This window comes from Rattus norvegicus, chromosome 3 (genome assembly GCF_036323735.1).
Source record: "Rattus norvegicus strain BN/NHsdMcwi chromosome 3, GRCr8, whole genome shotgun sequence".
NCBI classification, from domain to species: domain Eukaryota; kingdom Metazoa; phylum Chordata; class Mammalia; order Rodentia; family Muridae; genus Rattus; species Rattus norvegicus.
Window position 1 is genome coordinate 153,989,065 of NC_086021.1, and position 24,911 is coordinate 154,013,975.

The window sequence follows — 24,911 nt, forward strand, 5'->3', positions numbered from 1 at the left end:
ACAAAATGAATATCCGAAGAGCAAAGCATGGCTAAAATCATTAACTAATTAAAGAATAATTTAATAAGCAAACATGTTTAGCAATTATATGGAAAATATGTCTCCCTTTGTGAAGCTGAAAAGACACAGGAGGAGGAAGAAAGGCGGGCACTGGAAGGGTCCTTTTCTTCTTTTTGGACCCATTGTTCTCTTTCTTGCCATGGCCTGCTCCATCCTCCCCACAAACAGACACATTCGAGCTGCAGACCACTTTTCGAACCCAACTGTGAAAGGAAAACATTTGCACAGATGCCTGCACCACTCAAAAGCCCTGGCCATGCATCTTCCTCACCCCCGTTTGGATTTCATTGATGTTATTTGACTCTCGAAATAACCAGAACGGAGCCTGGCCTGGCCGCCCGTGGATCTTTGGTTGAAACCTGGAATCCAGGAAATGGAGGTGATCTTGTGTGTAGCCTTCCCCAAAGCCAGACTGAGTCCCACCGGGAGAGCTGAGCTTCTCATCCTCACCTGCAGTTCAGGCAAAGAACAGAAAGACCCCACAGTGCCTAGAAAGGAAGCATCAAGTCGCCAAATTTAATATCCTCATGTGTTACAAGCCTCACTTCATTCATTAGCACAGTTGGTTCAGTAGAATTAGATGGCAAATTCTTCTGTTTTTCAGTTAGTGACTTCGGTCTTCTAAAACTTCCAAAGTTAGTGAATTCAAGACATAAAAGCCAATGGGTGTCAAATGGCATTCCCGCCATTGCTGCATTCGGTTTGCTAGTATGATGTGGACTGTTTGTCTCTAAATTTATGAATGAGGGTGGCCTGTAATGTTCTTTGTGAGGCTTTCTTTGTCAGGTTTTAGTCTCAGGAGAATACCAGTATCACAAGGCCATTCTGGCTCTTGACATATTTTCAGGGAGCTTGGAATAAAGGTAACCTAAAGGTCGGCCATGAATCATCATAAACTCAAGTGGGTCTGGAATCCTTGGCAGAAGCGGAATGTACGTATCCATCCAGCGAGCAGATGTGAAATTTGTCATAAAGTGTTTCCAGAGTTCTAGGTTTAAACCTATCTCACCATCTTACTCTTTTTAAAGATAACCACCACAGATTTAATAATCTCTGTATTGACCTGCATAGGCTTCAGGATTTACAGGAGATGGTCCAATCCAGGAGCCTTAGCGCGTGGTCATTGTAAAGCGCTAGGAAGTAAATCCTTCAGGCTTTGAAGGACTCGTAGTCTTTACTGAAGATATTCCTCCTGAGGCTGCAATAGGAGAGCAGCCACCTAAATGCCCAGGCATGGCTGGGTGCCAGAAACCTTTACAATACCAGGGAATGAGCCATGTTTGCCGAACCCTTTTTAATCCACATAACTTGAGGCAAATTATATCAAATTATCAGACTCAAAGCAGAACGTAAACTCACCGAAAGCAGAGAAGCCAAAGCATGGCGCGCCCTAGAATTCTAACAGTCCTGATGGGGGCAGCGTTTTAACCTTAAAGTTGAATATTTGGGGTGCTCTTGAGTATTTGGGGGTGCTAGGACCATGGGACATCTTGACCAAGAAATAACCCTTTGAGAGCAGCAATGCAAGCTCTCCAGGCTGACCCCAATAGCAGGCAAGAAGCAAGAAGCACGGCAATCTCCCGCCAGTGTCTTCTTATTGTCTTGGTTCTCAAATGTGAGGGGAGAGCCTGCCCTTCTGTGGCACGGTTGTCAGAAATGGAGGGTCTCTGGAAGGCCCTTAAAGGGGAGCGCTATTGGGTTGTTTGTTTGTTTAATCGCTTGCTTGCTTGCATGCCTGTTTGCTTGGCTTTTAGTTATGTGATTTTTCTTTTTTTGAGACGTAGGATTGTCTGCCACCATGGTGGAGCCACTCTGAGAGCCTGTCCTTGTCCGCTCAAGGGCCAGGATAAGAAGTGTGTGCAAACTAGTTCCATGTCTTAAATTTTCTCCAGGTCACCCAGGTGGGCATTCTTCTCATAGAGGGTAGGCTTGAAAAGTGCCTGCAGAACCCAGTCCAGCCCAGTTACATTAGCTTTGTCTAGAGTCCTTTTCAGAAGACTCCTCATGTGTAAAACCATAAGAACGAAAGCATTACCTCCCGCCTTAAAGAAACTCTGTGTGTAGCTTTTCCATAATTTAAGTCACATTCAGGCATGATTTTAATTAGTCCCACTCAAACCATGGTCTTGAACTTATTTTTCTGTCCCTTCCTCCAGTACCACACATTCCTCTGGACCTTTCCCTGCTCCCACTTAACAATGCAGAATCACTGGAGCACAGTCTGAATCCCCAGGACAGGTGTGCCTGGGATAGTCACCCAGTTGGCTACAGAAAGCTTATCTGCATGTGGGAGCTAAGAGCCAACAACAGACTGAGCTCACTCTGCAGCATAGAGCAAAGGCAGCTTGGGCTCCACTGAGAATCCCTTAAAAAATCCTAGTCTTCGTAGCAACTGATGGTGTATTCAGCATCGAGGGGAGACCCTCAGGAAAAGCATTTACCTTCCATCTTGTGGGTCACCTTGATGACCTTTTTTTATCTCCTCACTGAGCTCTTGTGAGTCTCCTCCCTGAACTTTCTTTTTTCTTTTCTTTATCAGAAATAATTGTTTCATACAATATATTCTGATCACAGTTTCCTCTCTTTCATCTCCTTCCAGATCCTCCCTACCTTCCTTCCCATCCAACTCTGTGCCTTCTTTCTCTCTCTCCTTGGAACACTAATAAAGCAAACAAACAAACAGGCATAAAACAAAATCAACAAACAAGAAAAAAAACAAAGAAAAATCACTACAGCACACACACACACACTCATATACACACGCGCACACACACACGAACACACACACACGAACACACACAAACACTCTCACACACTCACACACACACACACTCACACAAACACTCTCACACACTCACACACACTCACACACACACTCACACACAAACTATAAAAGCACAGCATCAGAAACCATGCATATAATTAAAAATGGGTTTAAAAAAGCCCAAACAAAGCATTATGAAATAAAAAATATCCAAAAACCCATTCAGTTCACTTTGCGTTGGCCATCTAACTAGTGGGCACAGAACCTGCCCCTGAGTGTGGTCTGTATACCCAGTGAGATTGTGTTGGAGAAGACTGTGTGTGTGTGTGTGTGTGTGTGTGTGTGTGTGTGTGTGTGACAATTGGACATGGCTTCTAGGTTTGGGATGGGGGCTTGTGTCCACTTCCCTTCTCCATGATGGGACCCCATCTTTACCAGTGGACTTTCAAGTCCCCTCTGACAGTCAAAAGCCCTTGTGGTCTTGTTAGACCTGCATTTTGGAAGGAAACCCTGAACTTGCTGCCTAAACAGGCTATCAACACGAGCACCCTGACTGTGATCGTGGATTAACTTTCCTCAAAAGAATTCATGCTGCTAGAGGCCATGTTGATGCCCATGATTCATGCTGCCAACAGAGGGCATGTTGATGTCCATGATCTGTGCTGTTGGTGGAGACCAGGTTGAATTCCGTGACATATGTTGCTGCTGACGACTGTGGGTAAGGAAACATCTATTGCAGTTTTCATACCTGAGAGTTAGAGATATTGAAGGCTTGTGTGACAGCTTCATTCCCCAGCCCCTTCCCAAAAGAAACAGTCCAATCAGGAAGCTATTGAAGAGAGTCCTAAAAAGTATAAAGATGATAAAGTGTAGCTCTTCACAACTGATGGCTTCTGATCAGGATTGGAGGTGGTGAAGAACTCATTTTTCTTTAAGGGGACGGCCCCTGGGAGTTTGACCATGCTCCAATGAGTATATAGGCAACACAAACTGGACTTGGTGGGGTTTTGGGGAAGTGCATAAGGGTGGGAGGGTAGACCTGAGAGGAATGGAAAGTGAATGTGATCAGGGTGGATTGTATGAAATTCCCAAATAATTAATAAAAATATTATGTTGGGAGGGAAGACAATGGACTAATACTTGGCCTGGGCAGACAGCTTGTGAAAGGCAGAAGAAAAGGCTCGGGATCACGTAGAAGGTAGACACTGTGGACACGGGTGTCTGCCCAAGGTCAAGTTTAACAGTTTACTTCCTGAGAAAGAAGAACCCAGTGAAGGGTGATGACCAAGGGGCCATGATGGAGGTGATCTTGTGATCTGTATTTGCATGTCAGCAGAGAGAAATTGACCTAAAACATCAGGCTACCGAGGATGGTAACAGCCAAAGGAGCTCGTGCAGCCGTAGGTACAAGTAACAGCCAGAAATGGTCATCTTTACGTTTGGCGGTCCAGTGAGCACAACCACTTCCGTTTATTTTCCAGTTAGTTGTGGGATCAGGGGTATATGAGGCCAGAGCCAGGAAGTCTGACATGTCATAAAAAGAATAAGGCTGTGTTCCTCCCTTCCTCCGGAACGATGGGCTGCAGCTCAGTCCACTTCCTCTTCATAGTGCCAAGAAGGAATGTGGGTATTCTTTGTAATGGCTTTCTTGTACTATCTCAACTAATTCCCGTTGTATACAGGTAGCTGGTGATGGGGGCAGGGAAAAGTAACAGAAGACTCTGAGAAAAAGAAGCTGAGGCAGGAGGGTCACCAAGAATTCCAGGCGAGCCTGAGCTTTTAAAGAGTGAGACTTTGTTTATGGGTTAGCAAGGTAGCCCAGCAGAAAACAGCTCTTGCTGTGCAAGCCTGACAGCCTGAGTTCAGTCCCCAGAACCCACAGTGTAAAGATGAAAGCAGATTCTGAAACTGTCCTCTGACCTCCACACGTGCACTGTGGCATGCACACTCCTGCATTCATATCACACACACACACACACACACACACACACACACACACACACACGTACGCGCACACACACATGCACACACACACACACACACACACACACACACACTATTGCATAACTCCTTAAATCTGCTGGCTGTGGTAGGGAGGCTTGTCCATCTCTCTTGGGTCCACTTCCTAAGTCCTAGGAAAAGCCAGGCTTGACTTTCCTGTATCACAGAGCGATTGTTCTAGAAGGCTGGTAGATAATGGATGGCAGGAACAATGACTGTTCCAAAGAGGAGTAGACTACCCATTGTACACACGCAGATGTCACTTCAGACTATGGCCCTCTCCCAGCTGCTGTTTGAGACACCACAGTCCTCTGCTCCCAAAGGAGAGCCCAGTGGCTATGATGGGAGCAGCTGAAACTCCATTTTCTGTCCTCTAGAGTTACAGATGTCAATTACCCCAGCTATGCGTGCTGCTCGGGGTTGTGGAGAATAGTGAGTGACGTCATGGCTCAAATGGTGCTCTCAAGTACAAACAAAACCAGGAGTGTTCAGCTGGGGGTGTCCTAATAGAACCCAGGAACTGATACATCAGCATCGTTTATGGCATTAATTGAAACTAATTGAAATTCATCTGCCCTTACCTCTGTACCCTCTATGGAAGTGAAAAGGAGGGTGAAAGTGAAAACAAAACCAGAAACAACCAGCCCACCCTAATGGCTCGGAATGGATCAATTATTTTCATCTGTAGCTAAATACAGTTTACTGCCTTATTAAAAGCATGCTTGTTGGAGGAACAAACATTAAAATTCCAGTGCACGAGTCACCGACGACAGAACCTTTGTTATAACGAATACATTCTTCCCTTTATGTCTGGCAGGGAAAAATGAGGCAGGTCAGGCTGGGGTCAGAGAAACCTTATGCTCTGATTTATACAAAGCAGAAAGAGTATTGTCTATTCGTAGGCAAGATAGGCTTTGTCAACAAGTGTTTTTTCATAATATCCTATGATTTTTTTAAAAAAAAATCCGTTCATTAACTAGCAAGTTCTTGATTTCATCCAGATAAAATTCCAATTAGAGTATTTTTAAACCCTGGATCGTGTATCCATTTGCGAGCACAGCGCCGGCTCTGGCTGCTGAATGGGAAGCACACTTGCTGGGTCTGCTTGCTCTGGACCCACCCACTGGCTGCAGTGTGACTTTGACCTCTCCACTCTGCTTTCTGTGGGGGTGGGGTGGAGATAACAATAAGACCTATCTTCCAGGCCTGTCTGGAGATGAAGAGGTCATACAGAATGACCATATGTCTCTTTTGAAGTGGACGGAGGAAATAGAAGTCTTTGTTAAAATAGGACAGAATAGGGCCAGAGAGATGGCTCACAGGGTGAAGGGCTCTGTGAGCCAACTGGTGACATGAGCTTGAGTCCCGGAACCTAAGGTGGAAGGAGAGAACTGACTCCACATCGCTGCCCTCTGACCTCCATGTGCATGCCAGGACACCCATGTGCCCACACATTCCAGAAAAGAATAATATATTGTAATATTATTATAATGAATATTATTACAGCAATAAAACTGAACAGGTTTTATTGTCGTGGTGGTTCATACCTGTGATCCCAACAGTCAGGAGAATCTGTCTCAAAAACTAAAGAACACCCCCACAAAAGCCACCCCCAGGATTTGGGGGGGGTCTCCTCGGCTACTTAGCCTGGAAGAAGATCCTTGTCCAATCCACATACAGAGATTTTTTTCTTTCATTTTTCTCTTGAGTTCTTGAGCTGCCAGTTTGCAGTCAGACACCAGGTCAGGGTGTCCTTCCTTTCTTCCTCAGCTGGAGTCTCTCCTAGAAGCCTCCTTCGCCTTTTGGGGTGCCAAGTTGGGGGGGGGGGAGTCAGTGAGCTCCTGAGCTGGGACAAAGCAGGTTCTCCCAGTGTCTGAGTCAGAAGAACAGAGATTTCCTGGCCTCTCCTGAAATGATTTCTTAGAAAGGTTGTTCCATTACTTTTGTGGTAAATGTCTGACTGAAGGGAAAAAAACACTGCATTTTGTTCCTTGAACTTAATGGAAAGATTAACTTAGCTTCCCCTTCCTACAAAGTGTCTTACTCTTACATATGAGGGGATTTTCAGACCCTTGACACTATTCCTGTAATCAGGGACCAGGAAGAACTGAGACCCTCTTCCTCCATTAACATAAGTCCCCGGCCCTCCTGCCCAGCCGCTCTGTTGTAGCTGAGACTTAGTGGTGTGTTGGGCATGGCCTGCCACACTTGCAGGTGTGTTCACTCCTGCCCTAAAGAGTACCAGAGAGAAGGCACCTTTTCCAGAAATTTGCATTAGTCTGAAGTGAGGGGTAGGCGGTTCACACAGGTCTTCCCTTGCATCTCCTCTCCGTGCTTCCTCTCCCTTTGGGTGGTCCCCCCATCTCCCCATCTTCTGGGACAGCTGCCACCAAGCAGGAGAGTGTCTCCCTGTTTCTTCTTGTCCCAAGGTCACCTCTGGGGCTGCCCTCTGGGCTCCTGCCTTCCCTCCCTCCCAGGTCTGTAATTTAGCGAGGGGGAACACTGGCATCCCATGGAAACTAGGCAGTTGTGGGTCATAGTCCTTTATTACAAATATACCCAGAATTCCAACCAGCCACTTGAAGGTGGGACAGTTCACCCTTCATCTGCCACCTGTCAGATCACGTGTGAAAGGCGAGCTGGACAGCACACCATGACTGGGCTCCCTTAGCATGAAACTGGCTCAAAGGAGCTCCTCCCGTTTCCCACCTGAAAGCACCTGCACTCACGTACAAACTTCAAAGCAGTGCCTGATTTTTTTTGTTACATTTGGAAAGTTCTCCCTCCAGAAGACTTGAGAGACACAGAATTATAAAGCACCGAACCCTGGGATTGCATTGATGAAATTCACTTTTAACCAAAGCCAGTGTCCTGTCAAGAGGATGCTACAGTGCCGGACACGATGACCTTATGCAGCCCGAGTCTTCCTCAGTCCCTTCATACAGGACCACGAGACCCCTCCATGTCCTTTGTCCTTCTCCTGGCGGTCACCAAACCCTAGAATGTCCTGTCCCTTCCGGTTCCTTACTCACACGTCCCTCAGTTCTGCTGAAATACACTTTGAGCCACCACGTTCCTTCCTCGGCTTTTGAATTCTTTCTTTCCTATGGAACCTGAGGACTAAGGACAATCTGTATCCTAGGCTCTCATTGTCCTTCTGTCTCTGTCCCTCTTGTGCTGTCTTCAGCTCTGACTCGATTAACCCCAAAATTGATCTGGCCCTTGCAATGTGGTAATTGTGCAATGGATAAACTCCATCTAAATTGTAAGAAAGCTCTACAATCTGAAATCTAAAACAAGGCCAACACCACAGTGTAAGGGGCCGTAAGGGCCTCCAGAAGCTCTCGTGGCCCCTTTCGAAACCCATCTTTTTATGTGCCTGATTGATGTTTATGTGAAGCAAGACATTATACAAGGGATTTCTTGCTTCCCTGGTTTTCAGTGGCGCCCATATGCAGGAGTGTTATTTGCTGGTTGTGGTCGCATACAATGTTGGGTACATTGTAGATTGTGTGGGGTTTTGTGAGCTACACGGGGAGCCTAAAATCAGGTCCAGAGTTGTTCTGGTGAACATGGACTGCGTTCCACAACCCACTTGGTGACTAAGTTTTTCTTACAGTGCCAACTAAGTGAAACCTGCCCTGGAGAGGCAGGAACGGTGCCTTGAGGGCAAGAGCTCAACTGTCAAAGGTCTGAAGGTGTAAACCTGAAAGCTCATTTGGGAAAAGAAAACCAATCTGCATTTAAAGAAAAAGCGGAAAGGCAGGGGAGGACAGAGGACAGAGGACAATGTCCTCTCAGAAATGAGCACTTAGGGAAAGGCACTCCATCCTGGAGTGACACAGGCGCTTGGCCACTGCGTTCATGGTTCAGGCGGTCAGGCTACCTCTCAAGCTGGCAGAACTTGACCGCAGCATCCACACGGTGCCAGCTTCACAGAGATCCAGGAGGCAAGGGTTGGGGAGTAATGGAGGTTCACACCAAGGTTCCAGAAAAGTGCAGAGAGGCAGTGCACGTCTGGGATAGACTTCCTGCAGCAGGGTCCTGAGAGGCCATCAGGTGAAACTATGAAGCTTCAGTTGCTGTAGAAACTCTAGGTTTCAGATGCCGGGAACATGGGACGTTCCCAAAAGGAAAGCTATGGTTCAAGAGAGATGTTATATATATCAAAGGTACCAGAGCTCTATTGTAGCCCAGGGCTACCAAAGCCTATTGGAGCCCAAGGGATGCCACCAGCCCTAGGTGCCAGACACAGAACAGTGGGACTTGGTGTCTAACTTGCTGTAGTTTGGTCCTTGGCCTGGCCTTTCCTTGCTGCCTTCCTACTCTCTCTTTCGGAATGGGAATGTCTACTCTGCTGCCCTATGTGCTTGAATTGTACAACTTCCCTTTTTTATTTTATAGGGGCTGAAAATTAAGAGATTGTCCTGTATCTCAGGAGTGACTTCAGGCTTCTGAATAGTATTGGCACTTTAAAGATGGCGGGTACTCTCTGAAATTGAACTGAATACTTTTTGCATCATGGGATGGGTGGGCACGAGCCAGTGGAGACTGACAGCAGAAGGATGTGGTTAGGATATAAAATTCTCCCACATTTATTCCCCAGCTAGTGGTGTTATTGTGGGACATTATGGGACCTTTAGGAAACAGTGGCCCTACTCCTCATGAGTTACACCCCAGCACAGACCCCAGCCCAAGCTCCCCCCACGTCCTCAGTCACTGACATAGGAGCAAGCCACGACAGACACCACTGCAAATGCTCTCGTTCCTTCCCATCACGAAGCTGAAGCAGAATGAGTCCTTCCTCCATTAGATTGGTTCCTTTTGAGCAGTTTATTTTGGCAACAAGAAGACTGACTGGATAGCAGAGGAAGCTTGAGTAACTAAGTAAGGAGAGCATGGAGTCCTGAATGAATGTGTGCTATTACAGGGACATCAATATGTCCAGGACACTGATCCCCCAGGCCCTCGGGAACTGGCAACGCCTTCTTCCTGGTGAAGTTCAGAGGAAATTGGCAAAGCCTTCTTCTAGTCCAATGACCAATGCTTATCAATGAATGACCAGTGTGTGAAAAAACTAGCAACTGCAGTTAAACTCCCTCAGGATGACTGCAACCTGATGCTGCTCCCCTACACTGACTACTGAGGTGGGCTTGCTGCTCCTCTGCTGTACATAAGCAATGCTCTGGTGAGGTTCCGGGGTGTCGTACAGTTGGTACCGCTGTATCAGGCCGAGCACAGCCCACTCTATCTGATCCCAGCATTTCTCTGCAGATGCCTCTGTCCTCTCCTCATTTCCTCACTGCCCAGTCAGGTAGGTCCCAGCCTCGTGTGTCCTGGAGCCAACAGAGAAGTATATAAAAGTGCTGATGTTGTACCTGGCATGCTGGAGTCACAAGATAAACAAATGGAATCTAAAACTTCTTTACATAGTAAAAGTGTGCAATGGTGGAGAAAGAACTCCAGGTTTCAGGAAAATAATGAAACCCCTGACTCCCCTGGAGTAGACATTTCAAAGGCAGCAGATTGGACTGGCAAGGCCTAATGGACTGGCTTGGCTACGTCAGGCCATTAGCATGTCCCCTCTTTGTGGAAGGCTATGCCTCGGTCTGTACTATAGGCTGACTTACTTCCAAACGATTTATAATGAGATTCTAATATACTTTTTGAGAAGTGAGAAAAATATAATCAGATGAAAAGTATTTAAATAAAGACTTAGATGAACCTTTGTCGGCAGCCATTTAATGCGACCGTGCTGGCTCCAGCCCCTCCCCTGTGTCACCAGAATGCACTTCTTGGCTCTGCTGGCTTTAGGTGTGGCTGTGGATCATGGCGTGGTTTGGATGTGGTGTAAGCAGAGGTTTGAAGTGTATTTAAGAAGTCGTGCTCTTGCATTTGGTCATAAATAGAAGGGAGTTGTCCATTCACAGAAGACAAAACCCATGTTGGGAAAAATTCACACCCAGCCCCAGTGCAGTGAGTTCAGTGAATGCCAGCTCACCAAGCTGATTGGCACTGACTTTGGGGTGACTTGTTATGCAGCATTGCTGTAATAGCTGACCGTTAGGAAACCGCAGTCTCCTTTCTCTATTAGGGAATGTCGGTTCAAATGGAAGAAAGCGGTTACAATCTGGGTCCTATGTCCCCCAAATAGCTCATATGCTAAAGGCTTGATCACCAGCCTACGGTCCCACTGGGAGATGGCATGACCCTTTAAAATGGTAGCTCTCAACCTTCCTAATGTTGTGACCCTCTAATACAGTTTCCCCATGCCATGGTGACCCCAACCATAAGATTATTTTGTTGCTACTTGATAACTGTAATTTTACTACTGTTATGAATCATAATGTAAATATCTAATATGTGATCCCCAACAGGGTCATGGCCAACAGGTTGAGAACCACTGCTTTAGAAGTAGCCTCTCTTGGAAGAAAGTTAGCTCATTAGAGTAAAGTCTTTTTAAGGGGAGCCTTGAATCCCTCTTCTTCCTGTCTCTTCTGCTTCCCAGCCATCATAGAGTGAACAGACACCCTCTGTCAAACACCCACCCTACCATGATATTCTACTCAAACCCAGTCTAAAAGACAACAGAACCAAGTGGCCATGATCAAAGCCTCTGACTGGGTAGCAAAATAAATCTTTCTTCCTTATAAGTTGATATTTCTCAAAAATTTTGTCACAGTTAAAAACTCTCATAATAGCCAAAACAGGTCGTGCCTTAGACTTTCACTATACTTATCTAAAAAATTATAGGTCTTATAAAATATATTGCTTTTGAGTTAGAAAGCACCAGTGGAGCTGCTGGCAGTCCGTGGGGAGTGCTTAGAGAGTCCAGCTTGCTGCATACCCAGCAGAGCTGCCCTTTTCCCCCGGGCATCTAGCAAAATGTCACAGTGAAATTACTCTCAGCTAGCATAGCAGAGAGTAGAAAAACACCACACTGTGGTATCTGTGGGGCGTACACACTTAAATTTCTCCAGCTAAAAATGAGCACACTTGGAATGTCTATTTAGAAAGAGTAGGAAGACACAACCTGGACAGTTTTAGGTTCATACCTCGGCTCTCCTGGCAGGCTCACTCTTGGTTTTGCTGGACAGCCAACATTGCAAAATGTTGGCTCTGTCAGCCAGGGAACCTATTGATCTAAAGAACTTGCTCCCCAGAGCCCAGTAGGAAGCCCCTGGCCAAGGTGGTGAGGATGACCCATCCTCACTGCTGGCTTGGCATTCTGTAGCACATTGTAATATTTTCTAGACATGGGCTTCCCCAGAGAGGCCACTGGAAGTCCTTAGGGCTTATATATTTCCTGAATAGATCATCTTCTTCTTAAGTGTTGGATTGAAAGTGAATTTTGGTGTCTTTTGCTGTGCAGAAGCTTTCCAGTTTCATGAGGTCTCCTTTTTTAATGTTTTGGTGTCTGTGCTATTAGTGTTCTATTCAGAAAGTCTTTTCCTGTACCATTGTCAGATTTAGTGTACCTGGTCTTATGCTAAGGTCCTTGATTTACTTGGACTTGAGTTTTGTGCGGGGTGATCAGTGTGAATCTGTTTACAGTCTTCTGCATACAGACATCTAGTTTGACCAGCATCATTTGCTGAAGATGCTATTTCTTCTCTATTGTGTATTTCTGGTTTCTTTATGAAAAACTGAGTGTCCAAAGCAGCAGGGTACACAATAGAGAAAGATTTTTACACACCCCCCAACACACATATGACAGAGGGATAATAACCAAAATGTATAGACTAAGAAACCTGGACATCCAGAAAACAAATTATCCCCCAAAATGGGGTATAGCTGTAGGCTGTTTATATATGGATAGTAGCTATTAAGTCATTGATGAGCAAACTACAACAATCCGTATAACAACAGAGGGTTAGGTAGGGAATAAGAAACTAGGAGGGATGTTCCTAGGAAGGGGAGATAGAATAGATAATTATAGATGGGCACAGGCAGAGTGGGAGACTGGAAAGTGAGGGTCAAATGGAGAGGAGGAAGGAAGTGGGTACCAAAGGAGTGCAGGGAGGGACATCTAAAACTAAGGGTCATTTGAGGGGCTGTATGGAAGCCCAACACAGTAGAAGCCTCTTAAAATACATACATATATGAATGCAATCTAAATTAAATTGTGAAATAATGAGGGCAACAGAGCCCCGAACGGACATCTTTCATCACCAAATAAAGCTTCTAGTACTGGAAACAGGCCACATCTTATTGACTCAAGGGGAGTCCATGGGAACCCCCAAACAACCGAGGCTCTTGTCAAGCCTATAGGTCTTCAGAAACTGACAGTGAGGCCTACTGCTGAAGACTACGCCTACACGACTCACTGAAGTCAAGCTGGTCCCTGCCTCGAGCCTCTGACCCTCGGACCAGTGTTCACGGTAATAGAAGGTGCCCTGTGTTCTACCAAAGGAGAAAGCCAAACACCAGCCCAGCTACGAACCTTCTGATCCACAGCAGCAGCCTGCCTGAAAGACACACTGGTGCAGTCGTGGTGCACAGCTTGTGGGAGTGACCAGCCAGTAGTATCTGATTTGATTTAAAGCTCACTCCATGAGATGGAACCTATATCAGATGTTGCTTGGGTGGCCAAGATCCTGAGACCAGATAGGCCAGGCGCATAGGAGGAAATCAAATACTATCGTTACACCAAAGGACCATAGCAACAAAGTGACTCCTAATGCCATCCTGCTGTGCTCAGATCAGTCCTTTGCTCAGCCATCACCAGAGAAGCTTCCTCCTGCAGCCGATGGGAGCAAACACAGAGACCCACAGCCAGACAGTATGCAAGAAGGGGAAGACTTTGACATACTCGGCCCTGAAAGGGCTGTGCCCATCAAATCCCTGCCTTCAGGGCTCAAGGGACTCTGAAAAAGAGGAAGTGGGAAGAGGGTAAGAGGCAGAGGGGATGGAGGGCACCGAGGAAAAACAACTCTTTGTAAACACAACAATCCTGATACAAACTCACAAGAGATGGAGGCAGCATGCACGGGGCCTGCACAGGTCTGAACAAGACGGGGTCCGTGGGCTGAAAGGAAAAGTAGACACACACCCCCATCCCTAACCTGGAAGCTATCTCCAAATGATAACCACTTGCAAATGAAAACTTCGTTTTCTCCAAGGAAATATCACTGAGGAAACAAACCACTCTTAAGGGTAGGTCCCATGCCCAGCAATAGATCGAACTCAAGGGCATTTCTGGAGGCCCTTTTTCTCATTATATATATATATATATATATATATATATATATATATATATATATATATATATATATATATATATATATTCATTCACCTTGCATCCCAATCAGCCTCTCCTTTCTCCAATTCTCTCTCTCTCTCTCTCTCTCTCTCTCTCTCTCTCTCTCTCTCTCTCACACACACACACACACACACACACACACACACACACAAACAGCCCAGCCTCTCATCCCCTTCTCTTCTAAGAAGGGGGACTCTTCCCCCCATCACATTACCATAGCACATCAAGTCACTGCAGGACTAGACATATCCTCTCCCACTGAGGCCGGACAAGACAGCCCAGTTAGGGTAACAGGAGCCACAGACAGGCAACAGAGTCAGAAAAGGCTCCCACTCTAGTTGTTGGGGACCTGCATGAAAACCATGCTGCACATCTGTTAATATGTGCAGGAGGAGTGAGCCTAGGTCCAGCCCGTGCTTGCTGTTTGGTTGGTGGTTCAGTCTCTGGGAGCCCCCAAGGGTCCAGGTTAGTGACTCTGTTGGTCTTCCTGTGGGAGTCCATAGCATCTTCAGGTCCCTCCATTTTTCCCCCATGAGCCTTCAATAAGACTCCCCAGTTCTATCTAATGTTTGGCTGTGGGTCTCTGCTTCCATCGGCTGCTGAGTGGAGCCTCTCAGAGGACACCTATACTAGGCTCCTGTCTGCAAGCATAACAGAGTATCATTAACAGTGTCAGGGATTGGTGCTTGCCCATGGGATGGGTCTCAAGTTGGGCCAGTAATTGGTTAGCCGTTCCCTCAATCTCTGCTCCAGCTTTGTCCCTGCACATCTTGTAGGCAGGATACATTTTGGGTGGAAGGTTTTTATGGGTGGATTGGTGTCCTTATCCCTCCACTGGGAGTCCTTTCTGGGTACAGGAGGTGGCTTCTTCAGGCTCCTGACTCTCACTGATGGTAGTCTCAGCTAGAGTCACCCCAATAGACTACCTGGAGCCTAATACTTCTAGAGATGCCAGCCCCTGCCTACTGTTGATTTATATTCTTTCCCATCCTCTCTCTACACATAATCCCTGCACCCCATTCCTGCCCCCATCCCCTCTCTCACAACCAGATCCCTCCCTTCATCCACCTTCAGTGTCTATTTTATTTTCCCTTGGGCCCTCTTTGTTATTTGGTTTCTTTAGGTTTATGAACTATAGCATGGTTATCCTGTATTTATGGCTAATATCTACTTATAAGTGAGTATATATCATGCATGTCCTTTTGGGTCTGAGTTAACTCACTCAGGATGATATTTTTATTATTAATCATTTTATTTACATGTCAAATGATATCCCCCTTCCTGGTTACCCCTCCACAACCTCCCATCCCATCCCATTTCTCCCCCCTCCCTTTTGCCTCTATGAGGGTGCTTCTTCACCCATTCACCCACTCCCGCCTCACCCCTCTAGCATCCCCCTACGCTGGGGAATCAAGCCTTCCTCCCCTCCCATTGATGTCAAATAAGGCCATCCTCTGCTACATATATATCTAATTCCATCATTTGCTTGCAAATTCCATAATGTCCTTGTTTGTAATAGCTGAGTCTATTCTATTGTGTAAATGAACCTCATTTTCCGTATCCATTCCTCAGTTGAGGGACATCTGGGTTGATTCTAGCTTCTGAACATTACACATAAAGCTGCTATGAACAGAATTGAGCAAGTATCCTTGTGGGATGGTAGAGCATCTTTTGGGTATACGCCCAGGAGTGGTATAGCTGAGACTTGGGGTAGAATTAGTCCCAATTTTCTGAGAAACGGCAGAATAGATTTCCAGGATGGTTGTACAGGTTGCACTCCCAACAGCAATGGAGTGTTACAAAGGGGTGTATGTGTGTGTGTGTGTGTGTGTGTGTGTGTGTGTGTGTGTGTGTGTGTGGTGTGTCTGCATCTGTATGTTTCTTGTGCTTTTTTGTTTGGCTCTTTTTCTTTTGTTGATTTGTTCTGTCCCGTTCTGGTCTGTTTTGGAGTTATTTTGTTGTTATCCTTTAGGTGCCTGGTTGTTTTCTAAGGAGAGACAGAAAGTGTGTGGATTTGGATGGAAGAGAAGTAGGACCTTGGGGAACTGGGGCTGAGAAACTGTAATCAGAGAATATTGTATGAAAAAAATCAATTTTCAATAAAAGGAAAGAAAAAAGCAGGTTTTACATAATTTATTCAGCCAAATTGAATAAATACACTTGTTTAGTTTGCCTTATGAATTTTCTTTTCATACCATTGTATGAACCACAAGAAGAAGAAGAAGAAGAAGAAGAAGAAGAAGAAGAAGAAGAAAAAAAACCCAAGAGTCTCACTGAGTGTAGACTTTATGGTAAAATTCTTTCAATAGATCTGAAAAACGAGTCTACAGGTATTTCTTCTTTGTAAAGAAATGTTTTTAAAAAACCAACTCAATATCAAAGACAGTAGAAAATACAGTTTATAGATCTTGAAACTTGCAAAATAATAAATTAACACTTGTAATTATTTCTGTAGCATTTCTGGGAAACGCGAACACAGGACATTGGCTGCTACCCCCAGAATGCTCTTTCAAGCTCCTTTTTTGATTTTATAAGCAAAATAACACCGTTCAGTCCCTCTAGCTAGGGCTTGACACATTACATTCTAAAATCAGCAATTTGAATCTTTATAAAATTACCCATTGAAAACTGACTATCGGTTCTCAAAAGCCAAAGGGAAATACCTTGAAATCAACCCAGGTCAACATTTACATATTAAAACCCCCTGTCGCATCCCCTATTCGAGCATGTTTTTTTGAGCGTGGGTTTTTTTTTTTTTTTTTTTTTTTTTTTTTTTTTACCCAGTGTCTTTTCCTGGTTCACAAGAAGTTGTATGCATGGCAGACTTCAGCAATTTCGTTTCTTTAATAAGTGTAGCAAATAGGGAACAAAAACAAGATAAAAGGTTTTATTCTAGACCATTTCCTCCAGCATAATTTCAACTTTCAAATTATAGGAACATAAATGAATGTCCTACTTCTGTGTTAGAAGTACTTGACTACTTTGTGGGATGTTTTGTGCCAATTCTTTACTAAATTATCTTGGTCGCCGTTGCTAGGTAACACTACTGGCTTCCTGCAGCTGAGAAATGAAAGGGTTAGAGGGAGCAATTTGGCATTATTAGCATTTGACTAATAAGTTTTTTTTTTTCCAGCTGTATGTCTTAGCATTTCCCTCTCTTTCCAGGGAAGGTCATTGTCTACGGGAATACACTGGACGCTTACACAACCGTGGAGACCCTCCTGCACATCGGCATGGAGGGGAACTGCATCTACTTTGTGCACCCCCCAGCTGAGTCAAACACAACCTACATCAACAACTATGATATAGAGAGTGCGGTGGACGAGGCGCTTAGTGCCGCTGGAGTGAAAGTCTATCAGGACGCACTGTTGGCTCAGTGGAACCAAGGCCAGGACCCAGATCCCATCCAGAACGCCTGCTTCACCACCTCCACCAAGCCTTTCAGACTGGAGTGCTCAGTAAGTCCACCTCCGTGAACGACACTTACCATCTGCCCAAGGCAGCAGTTTTCAATCTGTGGGTCATGACGCTGTTTGTGGGTCACATGTCAGACAGCATGCATATCAGATATTTACATTGCAATTCATGAGAGTAGCTAAATTACAGTTATAAAGTAGCAACGAAATACCTTTATAATTGGGGGTCACCACAGCAGGAGGAACCCTACGGAAGAGTCGGAAGAGTCCCAGCATTGGGAAGGTTGAGAACCACTGACCTAGGGTGGGTGCCAACCTCCCAGGGACTAGGGACTCTGAAAGACGGCGGTAGAGAGCTTACAGACACTGATTTGGGGTCTGTTTTCATACCATTTGGGTTGAACTTCACCCCCCCCCCACCCACACACACACAAAAGAAGCTACTACCAACACAGTGACTTAAAACAATTTAATGTCACTTTTGCCTCTGCCCTGGGGGTTTGCTTGACCCAACTATGCAGTTCTCACAGGCGATTTCCCGTGTAACTGAATTACAACAGTAGACAGAGCTGGAATCATCTAGAAGTCACATTTACTTTTCTGTCTATTGATGCTGCATCAACCTCAGCTGAGATTTTCTTTTTTTTTTTCTTGGTTTCTTTCTTTTTTTTTTTTAATTTAGAGAATACTTTATTAGTTTTTGTAATCAAACCCACGTATATAAGACCTTACATATTTAATACAGTGTGTTACCCCTGTACAAATGGAAAAAACTTAAGTTCAACATTCCTAGACCAATATGGCTGTTAATTTCTGTACAGTGCCAACTCAACACAGTAAACGGGGATACTTTTTTCGAAAGTTGACAGCACAGGTAAAGTTTCAAAAAATTCAAATTATATATCTGTATATATATATTTATATTTATATAAAAAGACCAATAATAGCAGTGTGTTATGCATCAACAGCAACAGCTTTTCCAGGTTCTGCAGTCATCTGAACAAAACTGTAGAGACATCCAGCACACTCCATTAAAAAAAAAAAAAGTAAAAAAACAAAACCCGAGAAAACAGCACAGTTCTGTTACTCTTGTGGTACCTGGCACCCAGCTGAGATTTTCTTGAGCCAGGGCTTTGTCAAAAAAAAAAAAGAAAAGAAAAGAAAAGAAAAGAAACAAACAAACATCATTGATAAGTGGCTATTAGCCCAAATGCTTGAATTACCCTAGATGAACAGAACACATGAAACTCAAGAAGGATGATCAAAATGTGAATGCTTTACTCCTTCTTTTAAAGGGGAACAAGAATACCCTTGAGAGGGAATAGGGAGGCAAAGTTTAGAACAGAGGCAGAAGGACACCCATTCAGAGCCTGCCCCACATGTGGCCCATACATATACAGCCACCCAATTAGATAAGATGGATGAAGCAAAGAAGTGCAGGCCCACAGGAATCGGATATAGATCTTTCCTGAGAGACACAGCCAGAATACAGCAAATACAGAGGCGAATGCCAGCAGCAAACCACTGAACTGAGAATAGGACCCCCGTTGAAGGAATCAGAGAAAGGACTGGAAGAGCTTGAAGAGGCTCGAGACCCCATATGTACAACAATGCCAAGCAACCAGAGCTTCCAGGGACTAAGCCACTACCTAAAGACTATACATGGACTGACCCTGGGCTCCAACCTCATAGGTAGCAATGAATATCCTAGTAAGAGCACCAGTGGAAGGGGAAGCCCTGGGTCCTGCTAAGACTGAACCCCCAGTGAACTAGACTGTTGGGGGGAGGGCGGCAATGGGGGGAGGATGGGGAGGGGAACACCCATAAAGAAGGGGTTAGGGGGATGTTGGCCATGAAACCGGGAAGGGGAATAACAATCAAAATGTAAATAAGAAATACTCAAGTTAATAAAGATGGAAAAAAAATTTAAAAAAGAAACAAACAAACAATGACAGTTGTAAGAGCAAATGGGACAGGAGCTGGGGTGTCTGCCTCTTAGACCAGGCCCCAGCAGTCAGTCAGTGGCCGTACTCTCCCTTCAGACAGGTCATCCTGCCCACTGTACATTAAAAGGGAAAGAATTGACCTCACTGGGTGGAGACCATCCCCATAGGGCTACAGTACCAGATGCTGGAAAAGGGGTTGTGGCTGTTCTGCTTTCTTACAACACACCCCAACAAGGAAACCAGGCCCATGGATAACCCCAGGCTCAAAATCACAGCAGCCCTACTAATGGGCATGTAGGTCCAGGAAGGCTGAAAATGACCGGATGCGGAGCCCACTGACCAGAGAGCTGCTGCGGCTGAGCTAGCTATGGCTTTTCCTTTCCTTTCATAAAGCCACTGCCCAGCCAGCATGGGGCTATAGCTCCATTCTGCTTACAGTTCTGATCAAAAGCCTTGCCGGTAGCTCTCTGAGCCTGGTCTCCTTCCCACCATCACAGAACCTAAGAACCCAGCTCAGATAACATCACCCCTTCACAGAGGGCACGTTCAAGGCACCACGAGACCTGAGGTCCTTAGAAAAATTCTAATCTGCTATTTACCTCATTTGTTCAAGTATTCACTCCACAGAATTTATGGAACACCAGAGAGGTCCCAGACTTTGTCTTGTGGCTTAAGGATCCAAGAATGAGAAAACCTCTCAAAAAGTCTCATTAAACACTGGTTCTCGAGAAGCCCCTCTGCCTTTCTTCGCTATTCAGATATGAATTGGAATCGTAGGGAAACATCCTTTGGTTGTTGTTGCTTGGGTCTGGTATACCTCTCTGCCCAGTCTTCATCCTTAAGCAGGCTGGGCCTCTCCTTTCCTGTCTCTTAGTTGCTGTTCTAGTACCATGAAGAGACACCATGACCAAGGCCACTCTTGTGAAAGAAAGCATTTAACTGGGGACTTGCCATGGCTTCAGAGGTTTAGACCATTATTATCATGGCCCCACAGCATGGCAGCATGCAAGCAGGAGTTGGAGCAGTAGCAATTGCTGAAAACTAAATCCTGATCTAGAAGCCAAAGGAGAGACTCTGGGCTTGGCAGGGACTTTTGAAACCTCAAAACCCACCCACAGGTGACAATTTCCACCAACAAGGCCACACTACCTAGTCCTTTTACATAGCGCCACTCCCTAGGGACTAAGCATTCAAATATATGGATCCATGGGAGCCATTCTCATTCAAACCACCAGACCCATGTTGTCTCACACGGAATGGTCTCTGGAGACAGGTCCAAGGCTTTGCTGACTTACAGTTTGCATCTTTCTTTGCCAGCAGTTATGTGTGGGCGATTAGGAAAGGGAAATATTTAGCCCCCTTTCCTCCAGCTAGCATCTGTCAGGGACCTTGAGATGGGAATGGACATGTCTCTCGACTGTGCCAATGCTGTTACGTGTTCCCAGGTTTTCCTCATCTCTCCGATAGACATACCCACCCATGCCCTAATTTGCAGCACCAGCAAATGTGGCCTTATTTGGAGTAGGGGTTTAGTTGATGTAACAAGGTAAAGACAAGGTCATCCTGGGGCTGTGTTGGGTTTTAAATTCCGTATGCTCTTCCTGAGGAGAGCGATTTGATGACACACAAGGGAGATGACTTGGGATAACACAGATTAGAGTATTGTCAGGAGTAAGTCATATGGCAAGAGTGACAGCCACCATCAAATGCCAGAAGAGTCTGAATGACTGCTACCTCCAGCCTTTGGAGGGTGTTTGGCCATGACACTTGATTTTAAATTTCAAGAATAGAACATGTAAAAACCCTCTGTGTTATAAAACTCCTAGTTTTTTTGTCTGTTTCTTTTTCTTATCTTTTTTTCTTTTATTGGATATTTTCTTTATTTATATTTCAAATGTTATCTCCTTTCCGGGTTTCCCCTCCAGCAGCCCCCTATCCCATACCCCTCCCCCATCTTCTGTGAGGGTGCTCCCCGACCCACCTAGTAATTCCCTCCCTCTTCCTTGCCCTGGCATTCTCTTACACTAGTGCAGCCAACCTTCACAGGACCAAGGGCCTCTCCTCCCATTGATGCCTGACAAGGCCATCCTCTGCTACATATGTGACTGGAGCCATCAGTCACTCCATGTGTACTCAGTCACATCAGTCACTCTCTTGTTGGTGGTTTAGTCCCTGGCAGCTCTGGGCATCTGGTTGGTCAATATTGTTGTTCTTCCTATGGGGTTGCAAACCTATTCAGCTCCTTCAGTCCTTTAACTCCTCCTTTGGGGGCTCTATTCTCAGTACAACGGTTGGCTGAGAGCATCCACCTCTGCATTTGTCAGGCTTTGGCAGAGCCTCTCATGTAACACCTATATCAGGCTCCTGTCAGCATGCACTTCTTTGCAATAGTGTCTGGGTTTGGTGACTGTATATGGGATGGATCCCCAGGTGGGGCAGTCTCTGAAAGGCCTTTCCTTCAGTCTCTGATCCACATTTTGACTCCATATTTCTTCCTGTGAGTATTTTGTTCCCCACTTCTAAGAAAGACTGAAGCATCCACACTTTGGTCTTCTTTCTTCTTGAGCTTCGTGTGGTCTGTAAATTGTATCTTGTATAGTCTGAGCTTTTGGACTAATATTTACTTATCAGTGAGTGCATACCATTTGTATTCTTTTGTGAATGGGTTGCCTCACTCAGGAAGATATTTTTGCCTAAGAATTTTATGGTCATTATTTTTAATAGCTGAGTAGTACTCCATTGTGTAAATGTACCACAGTTTCTGTATCCTTTCCTCTGTTGAAGGGCATCTGGGTTTTTTCCAGCTTCTGGCTATTATAAATAAGGCTGCTATGAACATAGTGGAGCATGTGTCTTTGTTGTATGTTGGAGCATCTTTTGGGTATATGCCCAGGAACGATATAGCTGGGTTCTCAGGTAGTACTATGTCCAATTTTCTGAGGAACCTCCAGACTCATTTCCAAAGTGGTTGTACCAGTTTGCAATCCCACCAGCAATGGAGGAGTGTTCCTCTTTCTCCACATCCTCACCAGCATCTGTTATCACCTGAGTTTTTGATCTTAGCCATTTTGACTGCTGGAAGGAGGAATCTCAGGCTTGTTTTGATTTGCATTTCCCTGATGACTAAGGATGTTGAACATTTCTTTAGTTGCTTCTTGGACACTCGATAGTCCTCATTTGAGAATTCTTTGTTTAGCTCTCTAACCCATTTTTAAATAGGGTTATTTGATTCTCTAGAGTCTAACTTCTTGAGTTCTTCGTATATATTGGATATTAACCCTCTATTGGATGTAGGATTGGAAAGATCTTTTCCCAATCTCTTGGTTGCCATTTTGTCCTAATGACAGTGTCCTTTGCCTTACAGAAGCTTTGCAATTTTATGAGGTCCCACTTATCAATTCTTGATCTTAGAGCATAAGCCATTGGTTTTCTGTTCAGGAAATTTTCCCCTGTGTCCATGTGTTTGAGGTTTCCCCCACTTTCTCTTCTATTAGTTTGAGTGTATCTGGTTTGATGTGGAGGTCCTTGATCCACTTGGACTTAAGCTTTGTACAGGGTGATAAGCATGGATCGATCTGCATTCTTCTACATGCTGACCTCCAGTTGAACCAGCACCATTTGTTGAAAATGCTGTCTTTTTTCCCACTAGATGGTTTTAGCTCCTTTGTCAAAGATCAAATGACTATAGGTGTGTGGGTTTATTTCTGAGTCTTTAATTCTATTCCATTGGCCTACCTGCCTGTCTTTGTACCAATACCATGCAGTGTTTGTCACCATTGCTCTGTAATGCAGCTGGAGGTTAGGGATGGTGATTCCCCCAGAAGTTCTTTTATTGTTGAGTATAGTTTTCACTATCCTGGGTTTTTTAGTTATTCCAAATGAATTTGCAAATTGCTCTTTCTATTAAGAATTGAAAACGCCTAGTTTTTATAACCAGAATTCCATGTTGAAAGCCAGTTTTCCTCTTTGGCTAATTATCATAGCAATGTTAAGATCCTACACAGTTTCACGGAACAACGGTCATTTGTTCTTATGTCTAGGAACTAACACAATGTATGGATGTACCACATTTGGGTTATTAATTTGCCTGGAATGTACATTCTTGTATACATCACTTCTAATCTAGCTACCTGAAGAACGCCTGAATTATATGGGAGTGAGTATTTGTTGTCTGCTGATTGCCCAGAGGGCAAAGTGGAATCTGGACAAATAGGTTCCATGGGGGCTTTGGACCAGTTAGGAGTGCCAGGAGTGCTACGGCTCTTAGAAGAGAAGGGAGGAGGTTTGGGCAGCCTGTGTGGGGCAGGGAGCTGAGGTCCTGGGTCTCTCTAGTCAGCTATTGACAGTGCATACGCCAGTGGCAGAGGCAGTGAGGTATTGGCCGAAGCTTTAGTCTGGCCAGCCAGGTGTGACTAAGGTCCATCAATGAATACTTGAGGAGAGAAACTCTCTCCCAAGCGTGACAGCTCTGTAAAAAACAGCCACTTTCAGATAATCATCAAGGAAACAATTTACAGGCTTTACTCCATGTAGGTGGGGACTACATAAACACCAAGGAGTCGGGTGGGATTTAAAGGTAGGCATTTTCTATTGGCTCAGTTTGAGATGCTATTGGTGCTCTATTTGCATGGAGAAGGACTCACGATGTTGCACTGACTGACTGCCATGGCCATGGAGTGTCATGGTTACGTGTTCCAGAGCAGGTACAGAAACAGGTATGGAGTAACTGGACTCCTGCCGATCTCAAGACCCTGAGATTCCCAGGGTCTGAGCTCACTCAACCTTCCCAGTTCTGTCCGGTGGCACAGTCCACTTGCCCCACAAATATTTACCTTTTAAGAAGCTCTCTACTGATGTGAAAGTACAAAAGGAAGCTATATGGGGAGGAAGTGGTCCGGAAGTATGTGTGTGTTGGTGGGGGCAGGGTAAGACAGGACAATGCAATATATGTGGCATGAAAACAGGAGACTATTCAGAGAAAGAGAGAAAACTACCTAGGGAGGTTATGGGAAACAAATTTAAAAAAAAATACAATGATTTAAGTGTAGGATGATGTCTCAGTGAAACCCAGCACTCTGTGTGCTAACTTAAAAATTGACTGAAAGAACAAGTCACCTACTGACCTCCAAAGTAGGGGTACTAGTTTCTGTTTCCACAGCACTTCATCGAAAAGTTCTGAGTGCTCTGCCTTCTATCTGACACTTAGTATTCTCGGCTTTCTGCCTTTAGCCACTTTCCGTATGTTCAAGGTACACCGCTGTATTTTTACTTTGTGCTTTCCTAGTAATTAACGTTGGAAGCATTGCCTCCTGCACTCACTGGCCATGCATATATTCCTTTTATTAAGTGTCTGGCCTGTTGTAAATGGATTAAATTTGGCTTCCTGATTGATCGTGGATAATATTCAATGTGCAATTTAAATAAACATTCTACTCTGAAACATTGCCAATTTAGCTTCTAGT

At 45.0% G+C, this 24,911-nt stretch overlaps 1 protein-coding gene across 7 annotated transcripts in view; it reads left to right on the forward strand.

Moving 5' to 3' along the window:
* Window positions 1–24,911, forward strand: part of Cfap61 (cilia and flagella associated protein 61) — a 278,920-nt gene that overhangs the window by 181,393 nt on the left and 72,616 nt on the right. For 6 of the 7 annotated variants that reach the window (XM_008762285.4, XM_008762286.3, XM_063285000.1 and 3 more), the window contains one exon: window positions 17,253–17,545. In XM_008762285.4, the coding sequence (XP_008760507.2) occupies window positions 17,253–17,545 (293 nt within the window). Of the gene's footprint in view, window positions 1–17,252; window positions 17,546–24,911 lie in introns of those variants that run through there. The other variant, XM_063285003.1, reaches the window with a different exon arrangement.